Below are 22762 nucleotides of genomic sequence, written 5' to 3'. Positions count from 1 at the left end.
CCCCATCTGGAGCTTACAACCTCTGTGAGAATCTAGATGAGAAGAGGAAGCCCCACCCCTAGCAGAAAGGCATGGGATCTGAGGATAGAATTGAGGGGGGTGGGTGGCCAATAGAGACTCTGTCCCCCTTTCAGGGCACTTTCTTCCTCACAACTTCATTGAGATTTGATTCATGTATTGTACCACTCGTCCACTTAAAGTGTACAATTCAATGGCTTTTAGTATCTTCACAGAATTGGACAATCCTCACTCCAATTTTAGAATATTTTCATCACCCCCAGAAGAAGCCCCACACCCCTTAGCCATCACCTCAGTCCTCCCACCCCACCCCTAGCCGTAGGCAACCACTAATCTTTCTGTCCCTATAGACTTGCCTATTCTGGACATTTCATTTAAATGGAATCATACACTATGTGGTCCTTGGTGACTGGCTTTCACGGGGCAGATGTTTTCAAGGTTCATCTGTGTTGTAGCTTCTATCAACCCTTCATTCTTTTTATGGCCAATATACTACTTTTTTTTTTTTTTTTTGGCCGCACCGTGCACCTTGCGGGGTCTCAGTTCCCCAACCAGGGATTAAACCTGAGCCATGGCAGTGAAAGCCCGGAATTCAAACCACTAGGCCACCAGGGAATTCCCCATTTTGTACATCCATTCATCAGTTGATAAACATTTGGGTTGTTTCCACTTTTTTGGATTATGAATAATGCTCTTGTGAACATCTGTGTACAAATCCTTGCTCTGCTTACCTCACAGGGATTATTGTGTCAAGGTAACCTCTTCCAGAGAGCCTTCCCTGACTGCCCCCAGGCTGAGTGGGATCTCTCTTCTCTTCGCTCCCACATCCCCCTGTGAGTTTCTTCCATCATAGCACTTTTCACTCCGCATTTCTCTCTGTCTCCTCCTCTCTGTTAGCTCCCTGAAGGCAGGAGCTGGGGGGGCCTCATCTCTGTGGTCCCATCACCCAGCACCTGGCCTATAGTCGATGTTCAATGCCCATCTTTGTTAGACTGAACTGAACGGGAAGTGCTCTGAACACATTGTAAAACCTGGCTGCCCCCTGGCACAGAGTGAGCATTCCCTTCCAGATTCATGAGAGGAAGGTGTCCTACCAGGGGCAGCTTCATGGGGAGCCCCAAAACAGTCACCGTGGGCTTCCCTGATGATGCAGTGGTTGAGAATCCGCCTGCCAAGACAGAGGACACAGATTCGAGCCCTGGACCGGGAAGATTCCACATGCCATGTGCATCACACTACTGAGCCTGCACCCTGGAGCCCGCGAGCCACAACTACTGAGCCCACGTGCCACAACTACTGAAGCCCATGCACCTAGAGCTGGTGCTCCGCAACAAGAGGAGCCACGGCAATGAGAAGCCTGCGCACTGCAACGAAGAGCAGCCCCCCGCTCGCCGCAACTAGAGAAAGCCCATGCGCAGCCACGAAGACCCAACGCAGCCATAAATAAATAAATAAATAAATAAATAAATAAAAACAGTCACCGTGGGCCACCTTCACACTGCTTGGCTTCCAGAGAGGAAGTGACGGATCTTGGTGCTGATGGTGGATGCTATCCCAAAGTTTAGCTCTTAAGAGCTGGTCCTAGATGCTCTCCCAGTTGAAATTTTCTCCAACTCAAAGGGTCCAGGTGCTTTACTCCTGGGATACCCTATTTTCCCCTACTGTTGTGCAGCACATACTGATGCAAAGACAGTGTGAAAGAGGAAACACAGTGCCTCATTCCCAAATTGCCCCTTGGCTTTGGGATGTAACCAAATGAACGCACACACACACACACACACACACACACACACACACACACACACTCATTTACCCATTCATTCACTGAGCACTTACTCTGTACCAGACCCTGTGCTGCTGAATACAGGGATTCACAAAGGCAGGGACAGGGTCCTGCATCCAAGAAGCTTGCAGTCTAGGGACTTCCCTGGCAGTCCAGTGGTTGAGACTTCGCCTTTCAATGCAGGGGGTGTAGGTTCGATCCCTGGTCGGGGAGCTAGGATCCCACATGCCTCATGGCCAAAAGACCAAAACATAAAACAGAAGCAACGTTGTAACAAGTTCAATAAAGACTTTAAAAATGGTCCACATAAAATAAAATAAAAAACCTTTAAGAAAAAAAGAAGAAGCTTGCAGTCTAGTGGGAGAGCAGACATGTAAACAGAATGATGAGAATGTGAGGGGACAAGATTGTCAGTGTGGGAGTGTGCTCTCCCCTCCCATCTCAACATCTCTCCCCTCCAGCTTCTAAGGGGACTTCTGTCTCTGCCACTCCAGGACTTTAGGAAAATGAGTTAGGAACAAAGAACTAGGAGGAAGAAATCTCACTTCTCAATTTCTTCTTTGCTGTGCAGAATCAGGGTAAGGAGCAAAGTTGAAATTAGAAGTTAAATCAATTCACGTAAAGAGAGGTTTACTTCATACCCACTGGGATGACTATTATCAAAGGAAATGGAATATAAGTATTGGCAAGGATGTGGAAAACTGGGACCCTTGCTGGTGGAAATGGAAAATGCAGCTGCTGTGGAAAACAGTTTGGTAGTTCCTCAAAAAGCTACACGTAGAATTACCATATGGGCCAGCAAGTCCACTTCTAGATATATACTCAAGAGAACTGAAAACAAGGACTTGAACAGGTATTATTCACCAGTAATCCACAGCAGAATTATTCACAATAGCCAAAAGGTGGAAACAACCCAAATGTCCATCAGCAAATGAATGGATAAAATGTGGTGTATCCGTTGTTGACCTGAAATAAATAGACCGCCAGAATTTCTCCAGCAAAGATGGGTTTACATGCGATCAGCAGAGAATTGCAACTCAGAGTCTGCAACAATGGCCAGCCATGTGCAAGTTCCCTCGGGGCAAGGGAAGCAGAACTCTTTCACAGAGGGGGAAAGGAAGTTGGGAAAAAGAAGGATACAGTAAACAAAGAGTTCGTGGCTTTTCATTGGCTGAATTCTTGCCAGGAAAGAAGAGGAGTCTTTCTTTTTCCTGTTGGGCTCTGCTATCATCCCAGGGTGTAAGAGCTCCCCATTCTGGTCTCCTATTTAATTGCAGTTTCTGTTTATTAATTGTTTTACACCATACAATAGAATATCATTTAGCCATTAAAAGGAATGAAATTCTGATACAGGCTATGACATGGATGAACCTTGAAAACATTATACTAAGTGAAATAAGCTGACACAGAGACAAATTCTGTATGATTCCACTTATATGAGGTACCTGGAATAGGTAAATTCATATACAGAAAGTAGAATAGAGATTACCAGGGGCGGGGGGTGGGTAGCAGGAAATGGGGTGTTATTGCTTAATGGGTAAAGGGTCTGGGATGATGAAAAGTTCTAGAAATAGATAGTGGTGACTGTTGTTCATTTCACTGAATTGTACACTTAAAATGGTTAAAATGGTAAAGTTTATGTTATGTATATTTTACCACAATAATTTTTTTTTTTAATTTAAGAGGGTAGATCAATCCTATAATAAAGAGCTTATAAAGAGTGAGTGAAAGGAGAGAGAGAGGAGAGGGAAGAAGGGAGTGGAGAAAGTTTGGGAGCATTCAGTAAATCAGTGAATTTGGGATCAGCTGTGCCCCACAGAGGACCTGGCACATTGTAAGCACTTAATTAAATATTTGTGTAATGAATGAGAGAATGGTAGAGGAGGAGAAGAGATTTTGAGAATTTGACTCCGGTTAGACATTGTAACTCCTATAAGATTCTGTGAGAAATCCAAGTTAAGACTGGGATACTTTTTAAATTATTTATGTTATTACTAAACTTTGCTTCTTTGAATACAACCTTTTGCTGAGTCTAGGCAACAGGGGCCCTGGGCCCACAGTGGGTAAGGATAAGGGTGGCAGGGTAGGGACATCGCATTTAGCTGGTGGGACAGGTAAGGATTTCTCTAGGAGGAAAAGCCTCAGTCGCGGCTTACGAGTCAGGAGATGGCGGGACATTCAGGAAAAGCCGAGGGAAGCAGAGGCTGGAGGAGAGAGAGGCGTCAGGCTGAGCTGTCTAGGTAGCTACAGCTTTGAATCTCAGCCAACTGGACACCAGGTGTAAGTGTTGAGGCGATGGGGATGACCCACAACCAGACAATGGATTGCAGTGGGATCTGTATTAAAGTTTTCTTTGCAAAGGCCCGCGAGACCTCGTGGAAGAGAAAGCCCCCAGACAACCCTAGTCCGCTCCGCATCAAATGAGCTCCTAGGTCCGTCCGCCGCATGTCTTGAGCCAGAGTTTCCAGCAGAGGGCGAAGGGCGATGAGCGGCCGAGGCCCGCGGGCTGCCGCTCTAGCCTGACATGCATCATAGAGTCGCGCCGCTTCCGCCCCGCGGCGGGGAAGGAGCCGGAAGTCCAGCGGGCCCCGGGCGTCGAGATGGAGGAAGGCGAGTACGAGTCGGTTCTCTGTGTCAAGCCAGAGGTCCACGTCTACCGCATCCCGCCGCGGGCCACCAACCGTGGTTACAGGTGACCACCCGCCGCCGGGCCAGGCTAGCCACCACCTAACCCCTTCCCTGTCACCCCCGACACGCCCACTGTGGGAGCTGAGGACGGCCCCGCCAATTGACGGGCGAGGGGCAGGGTGCGCGGGGAGGTAATGCTGCGGTTTCTTCCAGTTCGAGGCCAGAGTAGGGAGGGGGACCCAGACTTTCGCCTTTCTCAGTCTGACGCATGGGGCTCCCGGCAGCGGGGAAGGCATGAAAGCCGAATCTAGCGCCGAGCGGGCTGCCGGGGACCCAGGTGGGCCAGGGACCCTAAACGGGGTCAGTAGTGGTGGTGTCACAGACCTATATTTTTCAGAGCTAACCGATGGCCTTGAAGGGATCCTTGAAAAGCCTTCGGGAAAGGCACTCTGTCACTGGCAGAAATCCCCGAGGGGAAGAAAGGGAGCCCCGAATCGGTCAAAAGAACTCGTCCCGGGTAGTTTTAAGCTGATGTTGAAAGCCCAGGGACCCCTCCCTGCCCAGCTTCTTTGGCACGAGCTGCAGTCCTTATCACAGCGTGTGGCAGTTGGGAAGCATCCATCCGTACTTCGCTGGTGAAATGTTCACCTGAGAGAAATAAATACCCGTGTTTGTAAACGTAGAGTGTGTAGAAGGGAACACAGGAAACTACCCCCCCAGAGGAAAATGGAGGTTGAAAGGAGACTTCCTGTGACTTGATATCTCTTTGTACTGTTTGCATTTTGTCACCATGTATCAAAAGAAGAAAAATATTAAAAGAAAATATGATGTACCTGACACAGACAACCTGGCCAATGGCTGTTTGTGCCACCGGGGGTGGGGGTGGGCTCTTGAAAGCAATGTTTGTCCAAGTTAGTTGGAAATACAGGATTGGCCTGCACCACAAGAATGGTGGTGTGTCCACATACCTGGCCTCTTGTTACTTTCCAGTTGTGTTAATGTGGGCTTATAGCTGATTTTCTTTTCTTTTTTTAAAAAAATTCATTAATTATTGGCTGCGTTGGGTCTTCGTTGCTGCATGCGGGCTTTCTCTAGTTGTGGCGAGCGGGCCTCTCATTGCAGTGATTTCTCTTGTTGCGGAGCACAGGCTCTAGGCATGCAGGCTTCAGTAGTTGTGGCATGTAGGCTCGGTAATTGTGGCTTGCGGGCTCAGTAGTTGTGGCTCACGGTCTCTAGAGCGCAGGATCGGTAGTTGTGGCGCACGGGCTTAGTTGCTGTGCGGCATGTGGGATCTTCCCGGACCAGGGCTCAAACCCGTGTCCCTTGCCTTGGCAGGCGGATTCTCAACCACTGTGCCACCAGGGAAGCCCTTATAGCTGATTCTCTAGTGAACAAATATTTTATTGAATACTTACTACATCCATGACATAATTTTAAAATAATATGAAAGCAACAATAGTAAAATAACAAACATTTTGCTTTCTATCGTCAAACTGGAGATGGGCCATCAAACCAGAGGTGATCATCTGCCCCCATCCCCTTCAGTAGGATGAGTTTGGTCCCTCTTGGTCCCAAGAGATCGAGGTTACCAAGTGTTAGGACTGGCTAGGTTGGCATAGAGGAAACTGCCAACCCCTGCCCTTCAGCCTCAGAACTCTGCTTATCTTGAGTCTAAGGCCTCCTGCCCCAATAAGAGGAACTGAAGCTGAGTCAGCTGACTTGTGAATCGAGAGTCTGCATTTGTGTGGCCTTCAAAACAATCTGCGTCCACAGTTAATGGTATCTCTCCAAGTCCTGGCATACGCTAAGGGACTTCCAAGAAAAGCCTCTTGGAAACACCCAAGGTTTTTGCTTTTGGGGGTTTTACTGAGCTGCTGCTTAGAACTAAAATATGAAGTTAATACTTTAAAAGAGCCAAAAGAGGCCATTGTGATAGGTCTGTGGTTTCCTGGGTTTATTTCTTCTTAGGATACCTTTGAGAATGTATTTCTTGAATGCTCATTCACTTATCCCACATGTCCTGTTGCTCTCCTTTTCTCTTCTACTGATGATTGCTCCCCTCTCTCCTTTTCCTTCAAGATGGTCTCAGTGGTCCCAAATGTTTGCTCTGACCACTGCAGCCTAGCAGTGTCATAAACAAACCATGGGCCCTGGTAGCTGCTTTCTCTACAGAAAGAAAACTGGAATCCTACTCCAGAGACAGTCTCTATAATCTGAAACTGGGGTTGGCCAACTACGACCCACTGTGTTTTTGTTTGGCTCATAAGCTAAGAATGGTTTTTACATTTTTAAGTGATTGGGGAAAATTTGAAAGAATATTCCATAATGTGAAAATTGTATGAAATTCAGGTTGTCCATAAAGTTTCACTGAAATACAGCCATGCTCAGTAGAAAATATTTGGTTAAAATAATTAAAGCACCCACATGTTCATGCACCATGACTGCTTTCCCTCTGCAGTAGCAGAGTGAGTAGTTGGGACAGAAATCGTATGGCTCTTCTCTCAAAACGTTTGCCAACCTTTGGTCTGGAGCGAGCAGCCCACATGTCCTTCCCATTCCCACCCCCAGCATTGGAGTAGTGGAGCAGGAACCTCTGGCAGAGGCACAATGGTTTTTGTCCATTTAGGGCTGCGGAATGGCAGCTGGACCAGCCATCATGGAGTGGCCGGCTGCGGATCACTGCAAAAGGGCAGGTGGCCTACATCAAGCTGGAGGACAGGACCTCAGGTAAAGGCAAGGGAGGTCTGCGTGGTACCATACCTCCCACTTTGTGAAGGGATGGGTGGCCCGAGCCTGGCCAAGCCACTCAGGGATCGTGGGGCCCTGTCCTGGAAATCAAAGGCCCGGGTATACTTACAAGCCGCTTCCATTCCCCCAGCCTTTAGTTTAAAAGGAAGTATTTCCTGTCAAGCACCTGTTCTTTTGGGCATCCTTAAGAAAATACTAATTTTGGAGCCCAGGGAGAGAAGACATGCAGGTTGGTCCCAAGTAGGAAGCTCCGGAGCTTGCCTGGAAGATAAGCCGGGTGAAGACGCATAGCCCTCTGCTGCTGAGCTCGGGTTCTTAATCAGGAATTCTGCTTATCGACCAAATGGTAACCTCCCAGGTTGACCACACCCATTAACTGAAAGAACTGGAAACTGTCCTTCTCAGCTCTTTCTGTGGTGAGAGGACAAGCCAAGCTGGGCTGTGCTGGGGTCAGCTGGCAGTTCTCACCTTTGGTGAAATCTCTCTGAAGTCCTGCACCACCAGGGCCTCTGGGTGAGCTGTGCAGGGCAGCGTGGCCTGGAATAGTGCCAGCCTCCGCAGCCAGAGCCGGAATCGGGCGCAGGGCTTGCCCAGTCAGATGCCCCGGCATTCGGTCATTTATTTTTTCTAACATGTAGAGATTTTCCTTGTGGGGCAAATAAAATGCCGAGATTCATAGGCAGAACCGGCTGCCTCTTCTCAGGTCTGCATCACTTTTGTCTGAACTGTGGGACCTTGGGCAGCCACGTGACCTTTGGCACCTTGGCCTCCTTTTTGGTGAAATGGGGCTCACATTAGCTCCTGCTTCACAATGTTGTTGGAAATACAAAGTGAGCACATATTTATCCGAATGCTTTGTGAACTGCAGGGTGACCCAAAGCATTGATTTGTTTTGAGCATGACTGAGCATTGGTGGCAGAGGAGTTTGAAGGGACAGCTGCTGTGGCTAGGCCAGAGAACTCTGGCTGTCAGAGTTGCTGGGTTGTCCCAGGAGGTGTCACAAGGGAATGGCAACACCTGTTCTCTAGGGGCCTTGGGAACTGACTTTAAGGTACACACCTGGGGTACCAGCCACTGCTCAAAGCTGAGCCTCACCTGCAGGACCCACCCCAGGACGCTCTTAGCTTGAGGTCATGCCCACTGGGTCGTGCTCGTCTCTCACTTTGCAATCACTCCAGGCCAGAGCGTCTCAGCCTCAGCACTAGTGACATTTGGGGCCAGCTGAGTGTTGTGGTCTAAGTCATATTTCAGATATTTAGCACCATCCCTGACTTCTACCTACTAGATGCCAGTAGCACCCCCCAAGTTGTGGCAAACAAAAATGTCACCGCATATTGCCAGATGTCCCTTGGTGGAAGGGAGGGACAAATCAGCCATGGTGGAGAACCACTGCTCTAGGCTGAAGGCATCCAGGTGAATCCCAGTCCCCAGGTACAGAACTAGAGAGGACAGAGAAATTAACAAGAAGCTACAGACTCAGGCCACCGATTTGGATTCAGTTCAGCCTTAATTACACAGTCACCTCTGAACCATAGGACTTAGTAGAAACTATTGGTTAAATACTTAAAACGTCAACTGAGATCAGCACACGCAAAAATGATGCGAGTCGTAAATGTTCACAGAAGGTGTGTGCTGCACTGCACCCTGGAGAGCCGTAGTTAATGAGGGGATGCATTTCACAAGAGCTCCTTTTAAAAGCAGTCACTCTTTTGGCCTGAGATTAGATTAAATCCACTGGCTTCAGATTCTTCTGTGAGTGCAAAAACCCTCCCCCCTTTCCACTGGGTTCACCTGCTCCTCTGGAGGCCTGCCTCAAGCACCAGGTCTTTTCTGAAGGTATGATCTCCGTGAGCCAGGGCCCTGGGGGTGCAGGCCGTGGCTGTGAATGGCTGAGGCAGGTGGAATGAGTGGCCAGCAGCTCCAGCCCATCGTTCTCATGTAGAAATGGAGGCCCAGCGTTGCTAGAGCTTTTGATTTTAAGAGAAGCCAGACATCTGGATTATTTTACAAGTAATCTGATTTTGAAGTGTTTGGCAGTTAAATTGAAAATGCTGAAACTGTGAGTGGATCTGACCTGTAAGCCACCTCTGACTTAAACCTCTCCTTGGTTATATTCCTCTGTTTTCCCTTCGGCCAAAGTGGATTTGACTTGAAACCCAGAGTCAGGTTTGCCCATCTGCCTCTCAGGAAAAGGCCCCAGTCATGTGATAGAAACAGTCTGGGGGGTCCTCAAGGCTCACCCTCCCTTATGCTTTCAGGGGAGCTCTTTGCTCAGGCCCCAGTGGATCAGTTTCCAGGCACAGCTGTGGAGAGCGTGATGGATTCCAGCAGGTACTTCGTTATCCGCATCGAAGATGGAAACGGTACGCATGGGACTTGGAGCTTCTTCCTCTGAGAAGGGTTTTCTCTGCCTCTGGGAAGTGGGATTGATCGTGTGTTGTCCCCCAGGGCGACGGGCGTTTATTGGAATTGGCTTCGGGGACCGAGGTGATGCCTTTGACTTCAATGTTGCCTTGCAGGACCATTTCAAGTGAGTGGCTCCAGGAGACACATACTCATGCCTCCTCCCTCTCTCCCCGGACAGAATGGTCTCCCAGGTTAGGATACCCAGGCGGTGGTGTGTGGTACGTCTGCCAGCAGAGCCTCAGGAAAACTCACTTCTCCTTCGGGGCAGGTCACCTTCTCTGCGCTCTGCCAGTCCTCATCTCTGCTTTGAAGTCATTCCCTTTACCCGAGGTGCATCTCTGCCATCCCAGTCAGCTGGCCCAGCCTTTGAGGTGTCACATCTCTTCCCTCATCAGGCCCCTGAGCGGCCAGAGTCCTTGTCAGGCTCCTTTGGCCTTTCTGGGGCTGTCCCTCCATGCTGTGATAAGCAGTGCTCGGATTCCCAGGCCACTCAGCACACACCCTGGTGGTGCTTTCTGAAGCTAAATGGGCAGGAAAGCCTTCTCGCCTGCCATCTGCAGGCCTCCACCTCTGGCTGCGGGGAGTGTGCAGCTGCTCTCGTGGGCCCCTCTAGCTCTTCTCTGCTTCGGGTGGCTACTAAGAGGGGTGTATGGAGGGTAGGAGACCTTTTTGGTTGCTTTCAGTACTTTCTGGGCACTTGTCCTGTCTCACCATCTACTTTTTAAGCCCCTGGAAGGATGTGGAGAACTTGTCTTAGTCTTCATGCCACATGCTGAGGAGGAGATGGCCAGGTTCTCAGATTTCCTAAAGACCAGTGTTAGGACTCTCTACATAAGTGACCTCATGATTTTCATAGCAGTCTTTAAGGCATAGAGAGTTGTCATCCCATTTTGCTGATGAGGAAACTGACGTGCGTGCAGCTGCGTATGCGTCAGCACTAGGATTTAAATTCACACCTAACTCCCAAGCTGCTCTCAGTTTCTGCCCCGCTGCTGCAGTAAAAGCCTCGTCCTGGACTGGTGGCAGGTATGAATGAAGTGAGTGCGTGAAGGCAGGGCAGCTCGCCTCCTCCTCACCTTTTCCTTCCTGTTCTCTCCCCAGGTGGGTGAAACAGCAGTGTGAATTTGCAAAACAAGCTGAGAACCCAGATCAAGGTCCCAAATTGGACCTAAGCTTCAAGGAGGGCCAGACCATCAAGCTCAACATTGCAGTGAGTCCCCCCCTCACTTGGCTGTCACGGCCACCACACCAAGCCCAGCCCAGAGCCCATCACTCTTTTCTCACAGTTCAGCACATGTTTATTGAGCAGCTGCCTGGTGCCAGGTACTGTGCTGGGGGCGAACGAAAGGGCTCTGCTGTCATAGAGCTCAGAGTTGAGCTGAGATGGGGGGAGTCTGGGTGTGATTACAACATGGCGGGATGGTTCTGCGACCTAGGGATGTCTTCAGTGCCATGAGCTCCTAGAGGAGGAGCGTGCAGTCCAGAGTTAGGGGGAACCAAGGAAGGCTTCCTTGCAGAAGCGACCTGTAAGCAAGGGAAGAGGGGTCAAAGGGTGGTTCAGGCAGAGGGAATGGCATGTGCCAAGCCTCTACTTTAAGGAACGTCAGTCACTTGCTGCCAGAGCTGGTGTTTCTGTCCTGGCTTTGGGGTCTGGGGTGGGGTGGGGGGTCAGTGTGCTCATTCCAAGCTGTGTCTTGGTCTGAGCCTTGAGGAAAGAAGATTTGGTAGCACTCTGGGCAGGAAAGCCTCGAGGGTGGGCACTGGGAGTCATGGACAGCTTCTGCTGGTGGTGTTGTCCTGGCTCCCTGTGTCTTGTCCTGAGCTGCCCTACATCTGGCTTTCCCCCGTTAGCTCCTGTTGAGAAGAGGGAAAGGTCGAGCTGGGCTGGACAGCCATGACTTGGCCTTTACCTGGCTACGGGGGTGGAGATGAGTGATTTGGGGGAACCAAGGACCCCGTGGATTTGTTTTCTGAAGAAAGTTTGTAACCCTAAAATAACGCTCTTCCTCTTTACTTACTATCTCTTTCTCCTCTTTTCTGCTTCATGCTGGTGATGGTTTGGGACCCTTGAAGTTGGCCAGCTGGCCCTTAAGAGAAAATCCAGGTCATGTCCAGTGAACTGTTGGGGATGTGAATCTCTATCTTGCTGGGAGGAAACTAACATTTAATGAGCATCAGCTCTGTGCCAGGTAGTGTTTTTTTAGGTACCTCTGGTGTGAATTAAACATCCTCCCCTTTTATAGGTGGGGAAATTGAGGTTTAGAGGGCTTGAGGGTCTTGCCCAGGGTCGTAGAGCTAGAAATAACTGGCACAGCTGGGCTCACGCCCAGGTCTTTGAGGGCTTTTGCCTTCAGGCTGTGGTCTCAGCACGTGATTAAGCTGCTGCTCTCCTGACAAGGTGGGAACCACGTTGTCTTCACCTTTGAGCTGCTCTGGTTTCTGGTTCACCTGGGTGTTCAGGTTTTTGTTTTTCTTTTTTAAATGTTTTGTCGAAGTATAATGCGCGTACAGAAAAGTACACACGTTATAAATGTAGAACTCAGTGAATTTTTAAAAACCAGGTTTACCCCTACAAACTAGCTCCCAGATCAAGAAAGTGGGTGATTCTCAGCACTCTGGAAGCCCCTCTCCTGCTCTCTCGCACAGGATGGAGTGGCCACTGTGCTGACTTTGAACACCCTAGGTTTTGTTTTCAGTGTTTTATTAATTGACTCATACACTTCATACCCTTTTGTGTATGACTCCTTTCCTTTACTCTGTAGTATTTGCGAGAGCATCCATATTGTTCTGTGTAGTTGCTTTATTCTCGTTGTGGCATGCTCCGTTATGAGAATGTATCCCAGTATCTACCCATTTAACTGATGGTGGACATGTAGGTAGTTTCCATTTTGGGGCTATTGCAAGTAGTTCTGCTGTGAATGTTCAAATGTGCGTCTTTTGGTGCACATGTGTATGCATTTCTGTTGGGTCCATGTAGGAGTGGAATGGCAGGGGTGTCGGTTCATACGTTCAACTTTAAAGATCCTTCCAGTTTTTCAACGTGGTTTTCTCTGGTTACACTTCCACTAGCAGAATGTGAGTGTTCTGGTTGCTCCATACCCTTGTCAGTGCTTGATATGCTACGTCTTAGCCGTCCTGGTGGGTGTGTAATGGTATATCATTGTAGTTTGATTTGCATTTCCCTGATGATTAATGAAGTCGGGTGCTGAGTTTTTAAATTAAAAGCATTTGTGATAGCTTTAGAATTGTGATGCATTGAATACACCCCATAACAATGGAAGTGTTGGATGGATGGCTCTTGACCATCTTTTGGTGATACGGACGTTTGGGGCCCAGGGGTCACCTTGGGCCTCCTCTTGAAGTTTTCTGATCGCAGAGGCACTCCAGCAGAACTGACTGATTCGCATTCCTGCCCTCTCTTTAGAACATGAAGAAGAAGGAAGGAGCAGCTGGGCCTCCCCGAGCCCGGCCCGCCAGCACAGGAGGACTGAGCCTGCTTCCCCCTCCCCCAGGGGGGAAAACCTCCACCCTGATCCCTCCCCCTGGGGAGCAGTTGTCTGTGGCGGCATCCATTGTCCAGCCAGCAGTTGCTCCCAGTTCAGGTCAGTGCTCGAGGGTGACTATTCTTGGTGCTAAACTGCACCTTTGGGTTCTTCTTCCTCTCTGGCAGCTGGGGCCCCATGGCTTTCCCTCCTTCACTCACACTGGTCACACTTAGTACCCGTGTGTGACAAACTGGAAGGTGGGTGCCACAAAGCTGGTCCTGTCCACACTGGGTAAGGGCTTCCTCTCTTCCCACCACTTACCCCTTCAGGGCGTCTGTCCCCCATGATGGGCAGGGGCTACAACTCATTTGTTGCTGTGAAATCATCAGCATGTGGGTTCCTGGTTCTCAGAGGCTGCTCATTGAGTGAGTGAGTAAGTGATGGAGACATGGTCTCTGCTCACAGGGAGCTCAGTATAGTAGGAGAGAGGAGTCATGGGCACAGAGACCAAACGTATGGGGACCAGAGTAACTACCAGCCAGCATGATCTGGGGAGGCTTCATGGAAGAGGTGGCATTGAACTGGACCTTGAGGGAAGAAGATTGGGGCTGGGGACACTTGCCATTCCAGACAGAAGAAGAGCGTGAATAAGGCTTAGACTTTTAATGTTTAAAACACTGGCTGTGTTTAGGGAGATGAAGGCAGCATAAGTGTTCCAAGGTGAGTGGTGGGAAATAAAATTGGAGATTTAGTTTGAAGCAAGCTCCTCAGTGAGGCTGTTTGGCGCTAGAAAGCTGGGAGGCAGCTCCCCCAGCAGGTGCACTGGTGCTTGTTCCAGGTTGTAGGGAATGCCTTTTGGAGACCCTGGGATTCCAGAAGTTAGTGTCTAGTGCCAGCCTCTGGCAGTGCTGGGATGCCAGCCCAGTCCTTCAATGTCCCTGCCCTGCCTGCCCAGCACGGCTTGATGCTCCTGGCCTTCCCCAGGCTGGGTGACTGTCACCAGCCCGCTTTCTCCACACAGCTCTCACCAGCATCTTGGGGGAATGGGGGGCAGGATCCAGACAAGAAGGCTGCTTTCTTGCCCTTTTAATGGTCATGGACATTGGCTCCCCTATCTGGAGGTCAGGCTTCAAACCTCAGCCCTGTGGGAAATACCTTAATCTAGGAGGGTGGCCGGAGTAGCAGTCAGGGAGCACCCCTGCCTGGACCCTAGCAGTTATTCTCAGAGTAAGGTCAGAGGACCACCTGCCTTGGCATCACCAGGGACGGGGGCAGGACTCTGCATACTTAACGTTATTTGTGTGCTTACTAAGGTCTGAGAGCCACTGTCCTAGGCCGTCCCTCCGTTGCTGGTGCATTTTTTTTTTTTTTTTTGTGGTACGCGGGCCTCGCTATTGTGGCCTCTCCCGTTGCGGAGCACAGGCTCCGGACGCGCAGGCTCAGCAGCCATGGCTTACGGGCCCAGCCGCTCCGCAGCATGTGAGATCTTCCCGGACCAGGGCACGAGCCCGTGTCCCCTGCAGCGGCAGGCGGACTCTCAACCACTGTGCCACCAGGGAAGCCCTGCTGGTGCATTTTTAATGGCCAGTTTGGAGATCCTGCTATGTGCCAGGTAGTGTTTGAGACCCTTTTGATACTACAGGTACAGCCCAAGTCCTTGCTCTCAAGGCCTTATGTTTTAATGTGTAAGACAGGCAGTTGGCATGTTTACGAACAAAATGGTGTCATGTAATGAGAGTTGTGAATAGCTAACATTTTTTGAGCACTTACTCTATGTTCCAAAATCAGACTGGCTGAGTTCAAATTCAGAAAATTGCCTACTACTTTGTTCCTCAATTTTCTTATCTGTAGGGTGGGGGTAGTAATGATCCCTACAGTACAGGTTTCTTGTGTGGATCCGATGAGCCAATCCACATACAGCACTCAGAACAACGCCTGGAACATTGTAAGCACTCGCTGCATGTTAGCTCGCATTTTAGTGATGTTGTCGTCATTATCATCACTGTTTGCTGGGCCTGTTCTAAGCCTTCCACATATATTAACTTATTTAATCCTCAGACCAGTCAGTCTTATGAAGTAGTCACTGTTACTGTCTATTTTAGAGATGAGGAAACTGAGACTTAAGTAACCTGCATGAAGTCAAACAGCTGGTCCTGGCCTGTCTTCCTCCAGTGACTGTGATGAGGTTCAAATGAGATAATGTCCGTTAGGCACTTGGTGAACTGCAAAACTAAACTGTGGAGGGCCCTAGTTTTATCTGGTTTCCCAGCCCAAAGCACATTAGACATAGCAAAAAAAAAAAAAATTTTTTTTTTTTTTTTTTTTTTTTGCCACACCACGTGGCATGCAGGATCTTAGTTCCCTGGCGAGGATCGAACCTGCGCTCCCTGCAGTGGAAGCATAGAGTCTTAACCACTGGACCTCCAGGAAAGTCCCTAGACATAGCAAATTGGTGGGAAGGTGGAGGGTAGCAGGCACAGGCCCTTCAGAAAGGACAGCTGGCAGCACTGGGGGAGGTGCCAGAAAGACACAAAAGCAGCACTGGTGCCCCATCATGCCACCCACCCCAGTGAAGAGATACACGCAGCTGTATAACTAAAAATGGTGGAACTCTAGGCATTCTAAGCAGTAGATATGGAAAGACTGATAATGCTATCCATAGCTTCCAAAACAGCCCAGGGATTAAAAAAAAGCCAAAAGGAGTAAATTAAACTTTATCATTCTTATGAAAAGTAGGAAATTAGAAAAGAAATTAAGCAAGGTAAACAGAAAATACGAAGTAAAATGGTAGAAACTAGTTCACGTGTTCAGTAAAAAGGATAAACTGGCAAAATATAACAAGAGAAATTGCGGGATCAAGTCTAATAGTGGGAGAGGTCCAGAGGCCAAAAGCCTACAGTGCAGCCCTCAGCTCCCCACAATACTGCACATACACACACACTTAAAAAAAAAAGATACACACAGATGCCCACTTCTTTGTTACTTCTGGAAGGCTCTCCCCAGCCCCTAACCAGTTTGGCTCCCAGCACTTGGTACTTGTCTGGCACAGAATTGTCTCAGCTTGTTGATGCAGACTCTGGACTGAGGACTTTATATGAAGATGACCTTGTGGTTTTGGTGGGCATTCTCCATCCAAGAGGTCAGGGCAGGAGATAGTAAATTTTAAACAGATTTCCAACATAAACGGTTGAAACGAGGTCAGCCTCAGGTACAGGTGATGGTGTGTGACTCGCCCTTGCTGGTACCCCTCCCCTCCACCGGGTGTGTGGCCGTCTGCTGTCTCCAGGAGCCCCTCAAGGGCTCGTAAGAAGACAGTGGAAATGTGGCTGCTTGTAGGTGTTTTGTTGCCCCAAAGCACGTCTCTCCGCATATGTCTTTCTCAGTCACCTGGAATCTCGAGTCTGATTTCGGGGTCACTGAGACAACCAAGAGGGGAGATCTCTGACTCCTCTGTCTCCTTCTCTTCTCTCCCTTCCCTTCAGACTTGGAGACATCAATTGGAGGTGCCACTGTGTCCTGGCCGCAGCCCAAGCCTGCCGCTACTGCCACCGCCGACATCTGGGGAGACTTTACCAAATCCACAGGGTGAGGAGGGTCATGTTCTCTGTGGGGGACTGGGGCCAAGGCTCTTTCTCTCAAAAACCTGGGAGCAACAGCTCTGGTTCAGACATTTTCCGGCCAGCCAGAGGACAGAGCCCCAGAGTGCCCACTTTGGGAGGCATGTTTCTCTCCGGGAAGGCTTTTTGCTGGTGTCCACTGCTGGGTGGCCTGGAGCCACCTTCTGCAACTCTTTCTGGTCTTTAAACCACCTCACCAAGTGCTTTGGCTTGTCACCAGTACCTCCCTCTTCCCCTCCTCCCCTGCAGCTACCCTAGGATACTGGGCTGAGAGTTAACCTGGGTTCTGGCCTTGGCCCGTTGTCATGGGACCTCTGAGGCAGGGTCTCTTGCCTTTTCTGCTTCCTTAAAATTTCGAGCCTTTACTTGGTGTCAGGGTGAAGAGATGCTAAATACTAGTCACACAGTTGTTTATGTGGACAAGCTCTAGGACAGGAGTCAGCACACATTTTCTATAAAGGACCAGGAAGCAAATAGTTTAGACTGTGCAGACCATGTGGTCTCTGTTCCGGCTGCTCAGCACTGTTCTTGTAGCTCAAAAGCAGCCACAGACAGTATATAAATGAATGAGCATGGCTCTGTACAAATGAAACTTTACCTACTAAAAAAGGCAGAGGACTAGATTTGGTCTAGTCCTGGGCTGTAGTTTGCTGACCCCTGTTCTAGAACATTCGGGGACTGGCCTTTTGGAGCTCTTTCTGCCCAGAAATAAGTCCCGTCTTATCTGCTTTGTATTTTCAGATATCTGAAATCTCCCACCCCTCCCTATCTAACCTTTCCAGGTCCACCTCCAGCCAGACTCAGCCAGGCACAGGCTGGGTCCAGTTCTGACCTGAGCACAACTCCTTTTCTTCACACAACTTCTGGAAAGGAGCTGCCTCATCTGGGCAGAAGGAAGGAGGATGAAGCACTCCCTGGCCAGCCTCTGTTTGGAGCATGACTCTCTCCTCTCCTCTTCCTTGCCTGAACTCGCCTGACAGACTGGGCGTGTCAGGCAGTAAATGGGCACCATGTCGCGCTGTTTCCTGGGATTCGAGCGTGCAGCCAGAACACGGGAGAAGAGTTGCAGGATCCCTGTCCCTGTCTGTCCTCTTGACTTGAGAGAGACTCTGAGACTTCTTCCATCGCAAAGACTCGTGTTAAACACAAGCCCCTGAAGCAAAAGAAGGGGTCGAGTGTGCTGCCTGGATTCAGATCACCCCTTCTCGGGGGGGGGGGGGGGGGGTACAGGTGTCACGTGATCAGTGTCTGGAGGGGGGCTTTCCTCACTCCCATTGGCTGTAGCCATTCCAGTCAGGTGCCTTAAGAGGAGGGATTCCTTCCTGATTTCTAGCAGGTTTATAGGCTGCAGCTTGGACAGATAATCAGGAGGGAAATCAAGAGTATTATCCAGACTTTTAAGATTTTTTTGATACTTGCTTTGCTAACATGCTGATCTGCACTAACTCATTGTCTTTGCAAAAGGCTTGCTTCTGTAGTCTGCGCCCGCAGGGGCCTCTGAAAGCATTCCTCACTGTCAGTCGCAGGAGCTGCTCTGAGCCCCAGGAAGCAGTGTTCATCTCGGCTATGGGGCCTGGTTTCCGTGTTTGCCGGGCTGGGCAGACGCTGGAAACCAGGTGCGACAGTGTTTGCGCTGGAAAGTGGCAGCTGTTCTCATGCAGGTGGGGTTTTGGCCTTCCCGTTCGCTGGCAGCTCTCTGGGCTCACAGTGCAGTTCCTGGCGGACTTGGGTTTTCTCCTGGGTGGTTTCTGAAGTGCCTTGTCTGTAGACAACCTCTTACTTTCTTTTCTTCTTCAGGGACTGTACATGAAAGACAGAAGGAGTTCTGAAGCAACCTGAAGTCTAGAGTTGCCTGGTTTATAAGAAATAATTTTATAAGAAATAATTTTATCTGAGCACAACCTCTAAAATTGCTTTTATCGACGTACGTTACCTCTTAATTGAAAGATTTCTTTTTTTGAAGGGTCAAGATGATGAACTGAAGTGTTAGCCCCTTTGTGGGACCAGATTTCTAAGATGAAAAATAAATATTTCTACTCTGTCAGTGTACATCAGAGATGGAAGTGTTTTTGGCAGCATGGCTGCCAAACCCTCCAGGATGCCTCAGCCACCTCTCACCACTGAGCATTTGTCCAGACTTAAAAGTCTAGGGCCATGGTGACAGATTGGCCAAAATAGGGGAATTTGGCCCTCTTGCCCTAAGGCAACCAGCAATTTCCCTTCCACATAGAAGAGACAGTCTTTCTGCCATTCTGGGACATTCTGGGCTCCTTGCCTTCTAATGTGGGAGGAGAGTCCTGCCTCCCACCAAGACCTCCCCATAGAAGCATCTTCCTAAATAGTAAGGGTATCTGGGCACACAGAGGCCAAAAAATAAGATAAAGGCCTTGGTGCTTGTCATGTCTGGGTTCTGTAAGAAAGATGCATTTTTGTTGTTGGTTATAGAAATGGCCACTCTGGCTAATAAACTGTCTAAGGGAGGACAAAGAAAATTGGAATTGAGGATCCTCATGTCCTTTGAATAAGGAAAAGGAAATTGCATCAAGGGATTCTCAGGAGTGGTAAACTTCTTTGTGTCTGCTTCCCATTACTCCCTATCTTCTTTATAAGTGCTTAGAGGCTAGAAAAGAGGAAGCTTAGAGTTAGAGGAGAGCCTTAACCAGAAGCATATACCATTGAAGGTAAGCCCTTGGGTCCTGCAGACAGACCTGGGCTTTAATCTAGGTTGTCTACTGGTAAATGTGTGACCACAGGCTCCTTAAGCCAAGTGTCACTCAGATGAAGCATATGAAGCACTAGCGGGTGCCCATCCTATAATTTGACCTTAATCACCTTGATGTAGAATCAGGTAACGCATCCAGAACCATTACTCATAATGGTGCTGATAAGGCAGCTGATGAAGAAACAGCAGTCACAAAATCTAACCTGAAAAGCACCTTGAGGGGTCTCTGGTGGGCAGGGGATAGTCTGGTGCTCTCCATCACCAACTGGAATCCCAGCTATGAGACCAGGGTCCCCAGGAAAACTCCCAGTACCAAACCAGGCATCTCTTCATTTACACCCTTGACTGGAGCTTCCAAATTGGTGGGGTGGGGGTAAGAGATGGATGTTGGGTTTCGGGATTTTGAGACCTGAGCTGCTCTCTGTACAGCAGGAGGACTTGGACGCATTGAGGTGGCAGGCGGACTACAGCAAGATGTTTCCATGATTAAATGACATGGCATTGCAACATCTGTCGTGCTTTAAAGAAACCACCTGCCATGTTGTGTGAGTTGCCCTAATCCGAGGGTCACAGTGTCAAGGTGGCAAAAGTAGCCTCTGCCGATAGCCAACAAATAGCTGAAGCTCAGGGCAGCGGTCTGCATGGAACCGGATGCTACCAAAACCACCTGAGCTGGGAAGCAGAGCCTTCCTCAGTTGATCCTCGGATGAGCCCCGCCTGCCAGCACTGTGAGTGCAGCCTTACAGAGGACCCAGCCAAGTTGTGCCCAGACTCCTAACCCCCGGAAACTGAGTTAGTAACTGTGTTTCAAGCTGCCAAGATGGTAATATCATTAGGCAGCAATAGATAACTAATACAAGAGGTGAGTGAAGGGCATTGGAGATGGGAGTCAGTGTGAGAAAAGAGTCTGGACAGGAACCTCCCTGGTCATGCATGGTTAAGAGTCCGCCTGCCAGTGCAGGGGACACGGGTTCGAGCCCTGGTGTGGGAAGATTCCCATGTGCCGTGTAGCAACTGAGCCCATGCGCCACAACTACTGAGCGTGCACTCTAGAGACTGTGAGCCACAACTGCTGAGCCTATGTGCCACAACTACTGAAGCCCGTGCGCCTAGAGCCCATGCTCTGCAACAAGAGAAACCACCAAAATGAGAAGCCTGCGCATCGCAATGAAGAGTAGCCCCTGCTCGCCGCAACCAGAGAAAAGCCCGCGTGCAGCAACGAGGACCCAACGCAGCAAAAAATTTAAAAAATTTTAAAAAGAATCCTCCTGCCAATGCAGGGGCACGGGTTTGAACCCTGGTCCAGGAAGATCCAATGTGCGATGGAACAGCTGAGCCCCTGCACCACAGCTGCTGAGCCTGAGTGCCACAGCTACTGAAGCCCAAGCGCTTAGAGCCTGTGCTCCGCAACAAGATAAGCCACCGCAATGAGAAGCCCGCGCACCACAATGAAGAGTAGCCCCTGCTCACCGCAACTAGAGAAAACCCGGGAACAGCAACGAAGACACAATGCAGCCCAAATTTTTTTTTTAAAGTGGACAGATTTAATGGCTGTATGGCCTTGGGAGGTCACTTAACCTGCTCCTTGGGGGCCTCACTTTCCCTGTATGTGGACAGCAACTATTGCTTATGTGCTGCTTACTCTGCACAAGGCACTGTTCTATGCACTTAACATAAAATTCATTTCAGGCGGTCCAGTGGTTAAGACTCCTCGTCCCCACTACAGGTGGCACGGGTTCGATCCCTGGTCAGAGAACTAAGATCCTGCAAGCCGTGCGGCCAAAATAAATAAATAATTTTTAAGATTAATTTCATTGTCACAACGGCCCTATGAGATAGATACTCATCCCTGTTTTACAAGTGATGAGACTGAAGCACAGTGAGATTATGTAATTTGCCCAAAGTCACATAGCTGCTAAGTTGGAACCCAGGCAGCCTGGCTCTAGCATCCATGCTTTTAATCAGGTTGATCTTGAGTGGTGCTGCTGACAGGGCTGGCACCTAAGACCTGCCTAATACATGGAAGTTCCCATTCCCTCCATGTGGATTAAGAAAGCCCTAATATGGGGGCTTCCCTGGTGGCACAGTGGTTGAGAGTCCGCCTGCCGATGCAGGGGACACGGTTCGTGCCCCGGTCCGGGAAGATCCCACATGTCGCAGAGCGGCTGGGACCGTGAGCCATGGCCGTTGGGCCTGCGCGTCCGGAGCCTGTGCTCCGCAACGGGAGAGGTCACAACAGTGAGAGGCCCGCGTACCGCAAAAGAAAGCGTCCCTAGTATGGCAGGTGTTTAATGACAGACCAAGGGGTGGGGCTTTATTCCATAGGTAATTGGAAACCACTGAAATGCATTATAGACACACAGTAGGTGCTCAATATCTGTTGATTTCTCCGAGCAAGGAATGACAGGAATATACCATCCTCTGTGGGCAGAGTAGACCTGATTATGGGTGTGTAATGCAATGAGAAAACAGAAAAACACAATATTAACAAGCAAATGTAATATTATCATAGCAAAGACTGGAAATAGTCTACACGTCTATATTAGTTATCTATTGCTGGGTAACAATCACCCCAAAACTTAGCTTAAGACATTTCTTGTCTGACACCTGGACTGCAGCCTGTGAGAGGTGTGGAGACAATACCCAGCTAAGCTGCACCTGGATTTCCCACCCACAGAAACTGAGACAATAAATGTGTTAAGCTGCTAAGTACTGGGGGTAAGGTGTAGACGTACTCTCTTTCACATAAAATGGGAAGGGGAAAATATACTTTATGTGCATAAAATATCTGGAAAGATATATAGGAAACAGCACCACACAGGTTGCCTGCAGGGAGAGACTGGGTGGCTAGGAGACAGGGATGGGAGGGATACTTACTTTTACTTTACAATGTTCTGCACTATTTGAATTCGAACCATGTAAATGTACCATCTTTTCAACAAAAGAAAATCTATGTTTAAGAGGTCATCTGTCATCCTAACACCTAAAGATAGCATGGTTAACGTTTTAGTGTCTTCTCATGTTTTTCCTATTATATCTATATACAAGAAATATTTTTCGGGAATTCCCTGGTGGTCCAGTGGTTAGGACTCGGCACTTTCGCTGCTGTGGCCCAGGTTCAATCCCTGGTCAGGGAACTAAGATCCCGCAAAAAAAAAAAAAAAAAATTACAAACAAGGGCTAATTCTGTCCTACTATTCCGAAACTTTTCCCTTAATATAACAATTTCTGGACTTTCCTGGTGGTGCAGTGGTTAAGAATCTGCCTGCCAATGCAGGGGACACGGGTTCAAGCCCTGGTCCGGGAATATCCCACATGTCAGGGAGCAACTAAGCCCGTGTGCCGCAAATACTGA

General features: G+C 49.2%; 1 protein-coding gene and 1 non-coding gene across 5 annotated transcripts; both read left to right on the top strand.

Annotated features, from left to right (window-relative positions):
* Positions 1 to 4337: 4337 nt before the first annotated feature.
* Positions 4338 to 18734, top strand: NECAP2 (NECAP endocytosis associated 2). 4 transcript variants are annotated; one of them, XM_019918955.3, is made up of 8 exons: positions 4338 to 4493; positions 7056 to 7156; positions 9436 to 9540; positions 9626 to 9707; positions 10685 to 10793; positions 13008 to 13185; positions 16551 to 16653; positions 18483 to 18734. In XM_019918955.3, the coding sequence occupies exons 1-8, from the start codon at positions 4402 to 4404 to the stop codon at positions 18493 to 18495; spliced, it is 783 nt and encodes a 260-aa protein (XP_019774514.1). In that variant the 5' UTR covers positions 4338 to 4401; the 3' UTR covers positions 18496 to 18734. The 4 variants fall into 4 exon arrangements, with proteins under 4 accessions (XP_019774514.1, XP_019774513.1, XP_019774512.1 ...); XM_019918954.3 differs by having other exon boundaries at positions 17468 to 18734; XM_019918953.3 differs by having other exon boundaries at positions 17427 to 18734.
* Positions 18735 to 22472: 3738 nt separating this feature from the next.
* TRNAE-UUC (transfer RNA glutamic acid (anticodon UUC)) lies at positions 22473 to 22544 on the top strand. Its single transcript has one exon. It is a non-coding gene; the product is annotated as a tRNA-Glu (tRNA).
* Positions 22545 to 22762: the final 218 nt, after the last annotated feature.

Source organism: Tursiops truncatus, chromosome 1, assembly GCF_011762595.2.
Source record: "Tursiops truncatus isolate mTurTru1 chromosome 1, mTurTru1.mat.Y, whole genome shotgun sequence".
Taxonomy (NCBI): Eukaryota; Metazoa; Chordata; class Mammalia; order Artiodactyla; family Delphinidae; genus Tursiops; species Tursiops truncatus.
This window is presented reverse-complemented; position numbering and strand designations above follow the sequence as displayed.